Source organism: Elephantulus edwardii, unplaced genomic scaffold (assembly GCF_000299155.1).
Source record: "Elephantulus edwardii isolate Elephantulus edwardi_28Jun2011 unplaced genomic scaffold, EleEdw1.0 scaffold00053, whole genome shotgun sequence".
Classification (NCBI taxonomy): domain Eukaryota; kingdom Metazoa; phylum Chordata; class Mammalia; order Macroscelidea; family Macroscelididae; genus Elephantulus; species Elephantulus edwardii.
Window position 1 is genome coordinate 10,287,757 of NW_006399803.1, and position 4,206 is coordinate 10,291,962.

General features: G+C 39.9%; 1 protein-coding gene across 1 annotated transcript in view; it reads left to right on the plus strand.

Moving 5' to 3' along the window:
• The window catches only part of FREM3 (FRAS1 related extracellular matrix 3), a 139,910-nt gene that overhangs the window by 115,149 nt on the left and 20,555 nt on the right, over positions 1-4,206 (plus strand). Inside the window, exon 6 of the mRNA XM_006887043.1 lies at positions 358-483. Within this exon, the coding sequence (XP_006887105.1) occupies positions 358-483 (126 nt within the window). The remainder of the gene's footprint in view (positions 1-357; positions 484-4,206) is intronic.

Sequence of the window (4,206 nt, forward strand, 5' to 3'; positions counted from 1 at the left end):
ACAGTGCATGAGAGGAAGGCACTGCATGAAATGGATTGACATAGGGATTGGGGTAATGGAGACAGATATGTCAGAGATGGTGAGATTGGCTCAGGATAGAAGAGCAGGGTTCAGAGCTATTGTGCATAGGGTTGCTATGAGTCTCAAGCAACTCAACAGCACATTAACGACAGCAAACAACCCAATTCCATTTTCTCTCCAATTCAGTATAATAACAAATATTTGTTATCCTTACTGTATTTAACAGTCAAATGTGTTCTAAAGATATAAATGTAAAAAGATTATATGCTTTTATATGCAGACTCATTACTCATCAAATTTAAATCTTGCTGAACAATCTTCTACCATCTTTTCTAGAATCAACAGTCTATATTCCAGAGGCAGAATACAGGGTAGAGGAGGATGTCGGGGAGCTTTTGATTCCTGTAAGACGATCTGGAGATACAAGCCAGGAACTACTTGTAATTTGTTCTACACTTCAAGGTATGAAGGTTTGTGGGTATTCAAGTCAGAAATGGGATTGTCAGCACATAATGATTGTGTTGGGAGCAATGTGATCAACTCACTGGATTAGGCTTTGGAAGACTTTATTTCACTGCTTGGACCCACCCACCACTACCTCCTTCTTGATTGCCTTGTACAGGATTCTCAACCAGACCTCACTAAGCAGGGACAAAATTTTACTCAAAATATTAGAAAAATATTAGTCAAATCTACCTCACAAAGTTTGTTGAGAGAATTTTTTTTTATTTTTTATTATTTGTGTGTGTGTACCGTCAAATCGGATCTGACTTATACAGGAAGAGATTGTCCCTCCATCTCCAACAGTGCATCTGCTGGATTTGAACTGCGCACCTCTGGGATTGCAGTGCAGCTTCTTGCCACTAGGCCACCAGAACTTGCCGAGAGAAATTTTTGGTGAAGATAATTTTATAGACTAGTGCAAGAGTAAACATCCTAATTTTTAATAGTGAGTATTGGCTCTAGGAAACATTGTAAAATAGTCTATATAAACCAATATATTTATAGTCTGGGGAACTCTAGTGATGTAGTCCATAGGGAGTTGTACTGCCAGCTCAAGGGCTAAGCTTCTCTGGTAATTCAAATCCACCAAAGACTCTGAGAGAAAAAGATGGGCAATCTTCTCCCATTGGATTTACAGCCTCAGAAACCTAATGGAGGGCCAGCTATGAGTCAGTCCTGACTCAAGGGCAATGAGTGAATGAATTTGTGTATAGTTTATATATACCTAGATTCCTCCTTTACCACCTTCTAACCACAAAGTCCCCAAACATGTATCTATGTATCCTCACTCTTCATAGCGAGGTCTCATTCTTATTGATTTTCCACTCCTGTGCAGTCAAAATTTAGTTGTTCCATGTCTCCCCTCCTCAGGGTCACTCTCTAGCTCATATGTATGTGACTCATATGTAACTATCTAAGGGAGGGGAAGAAATCTGTGTTGAAACTGGCTTTGATAAGCAATGGCTTCATGTCCTGATCTCTTAAATCTTCAACTCTTCTTCTCTGGACAACAGTTTTCTGAAAACAACTTTATGAACCTCATTGTCTAACTAAAAATATTACTAATAATGGACTTTGCAGTTCAGGTAGGATCAAAGCACAGCATAAAAGAAGTTATATACTACCTAGAACCATAATAAGGGAGTAGAGTAACGACACTTAGTCTCGTATTTATAAGGTACCCAGGTGGTGCAGTGGATAAGTACTCAGCTGAGAACTGAAAGACTGATATCTAGAACCACCTGCCACTCTGCAGGAAAAGATGTAGCTATCTGCTCACATAAAGATTGTTGTTGTTGATTGTCTTTGAGTAGAGCATGACTCATAGTGATCCTATGAACAAAAGGTCTGAAGCCCCTCTACAACTATCGACATTTATCAAAGTTCATAGAGTTTCCAGAAGCATGTTATTTAGGAAGTGGATGCCACTCCTGCTTCCAAATCTGTTGTAGTATTTACCGATTCAGGGCAGTTCTACACTTTCCCAGAGGGTCACAATGAATCAGAGTCAACTCAGTAGCAATGGTTCGGGTGAGGGTTTAATACTTAGGATTGTTGTAGTATTATAGTTTAGTATTTCATAATTTAGTATTAACTATTATTAACAGGGAGCTCTGCTGGCCTTGTGGGTAAGGAATCTTGCTGCCAACCCAAAGGCAAATTTGAATCCACCAGTTGCTCCTTGAGAAAAATAGGGGCAGTCTCCTCCTGTTCCATTTACAATTTCTGAAAACCCACTGGAAGGTCATCTGAGTAGGTTTCAACTCAACAGCAATGACTTTGAGTTTTTAATATTATTAGCATAAGCAAGCAAACAAGCAAAACACTACCATTGAGTCAATTTGAATTCATAGCAACCATGAAGGACAGAGCAGAATTGTCCAAAGGTTTTCCAAGACTGTAAATGTTTTGGGGGGTAGACTGCCTCCCCTTTCTCGTGAGGAAAAGGGATGTCCCAGTCCTTGGAGGCTTACTTTGGATACTACCTCACAATTCTGGGTGTGTAAGTCCATTCTTTTAGCCACCATGAAAATGCATCCCATAGAGGCTGTACCTCATTTTCATTGACTTTATATGACGTCCTTTTTAAACAATTAGTATGTTGTGAGAACACGCCTTAAGAAAACAAATTGAAGTCATTCTATCCTCAATTTTAAGGATTGTTCTGTCTATTGTGTTGTTGTTGTTGTTAGATGCCATTGAGTTGTTTCCAACTGTGTTCAACAGAATAAATCCCTGCCTGATCCTACGCCATCTTCACAATCTCTGTCATACATAAACCTATTAGTGCAGTAATAAGTACTTGAGTTTCAACCCATCTAAGCTGTACTTTACCCAAGATGTATTTGTGCATTTTTTAACAGTCCGTAGTATATTCAACTTTATTTATCAATATTGTTAGGTTCCATCAAGTAGACTATGACTCATAGTGACCCTGTGAATCATAACTCTTAATTTTTCCCTATCCTGAGCTAATCTCAGTGTCTCTGATACAACTGATCCAACTGCCACAGTCACTGTGCTAATCCAATTCATCCAGGGTCTTCCTCTCCTGCGCTGTCCCTCCACCCTTCCAAGCATGATGTTCTTCTTCAAGAACTGGTCCCTCTTGATGATATGCCCAAAGTATGTTAAATGGAGCTTCAAAGTCCTTGCCTCCAAGGAGTAACTTAGTTTTACTTTCTCCAGGACAGACCTGTTTATTCTCTTGGCAGACCATGGTATGTTCAGTACTCTTGTTCAGTATCATGACTCAAAGAAATAAGTTCTCCTTCTGTCATCCTTATTTATTGGCCAGCTTTCAGATGCATAACAAGTAATTGAGAAGACCATGGTCTCTGTCAAATGAGTAAATTCTTCCACCTTCTTTTTTTCATTGTCCAACATTCTTATGCATGTGAAGTAATGATAATAGTTTGGGTCAAGCATATCTTTGGTGGTGGTGGTGTTGTGTGTTGTCTAATCAGAACCAACACATAGATGACCCTCTGGCAAGTTTTCAGAGGCAGTTAATTGCAAAGAATGAGACTACCCATCCTTCTCCTATGGAGGAGCTGATGGATTTGAACTGTGTCCCTTTGGGATTGCAGTGCAGCTTTTCACCACTGGCCACCAAAGCTCTCTTGGCATACCTTAGTCATCAAAAGAACATCTTTACTTTTCAGCACTTCAAAGAGGTCTGTTGCAACAGGTTTTCCTAATGCAGTACCTCCCTTGTTTCTGTAATTTTCATGAGCTTTAATTGTTGATCCAAGTAGAATTAAATCATTGGAATCTTAACTTTTTTTCACTTATCATGTATTATTTATGAGGCTAGTCCTAAGGATTTTGTTTCCTTCACATTCAGCCATAATCCATAGTGAAAGGTGTGTTTTTATGTGTCGTTAAGTCACTTGCAACTCATAGCAACCTCATGTACAACAGCCCTGAAACCTGCTCTATCCTGTGCCAACTTGACTGTCTATGATACACCTACCCTCATTACCCCAGTCACAGTATCAATCCATCTCATCGATGGTCTCCTTCTCTTTCTCCGTCCCTCCACCCTTCCAAGCATGATGTCCCTCTCCAAGGACTAGTCCCTCCTTGCAATATGACCAAAGTGTGTCAGATGAAGCCTCAGAATCCTTGCCTCCAAGGAGCAGTCTGGCTTCACCCTCTCTAGGATGAACCTGTTTGTTC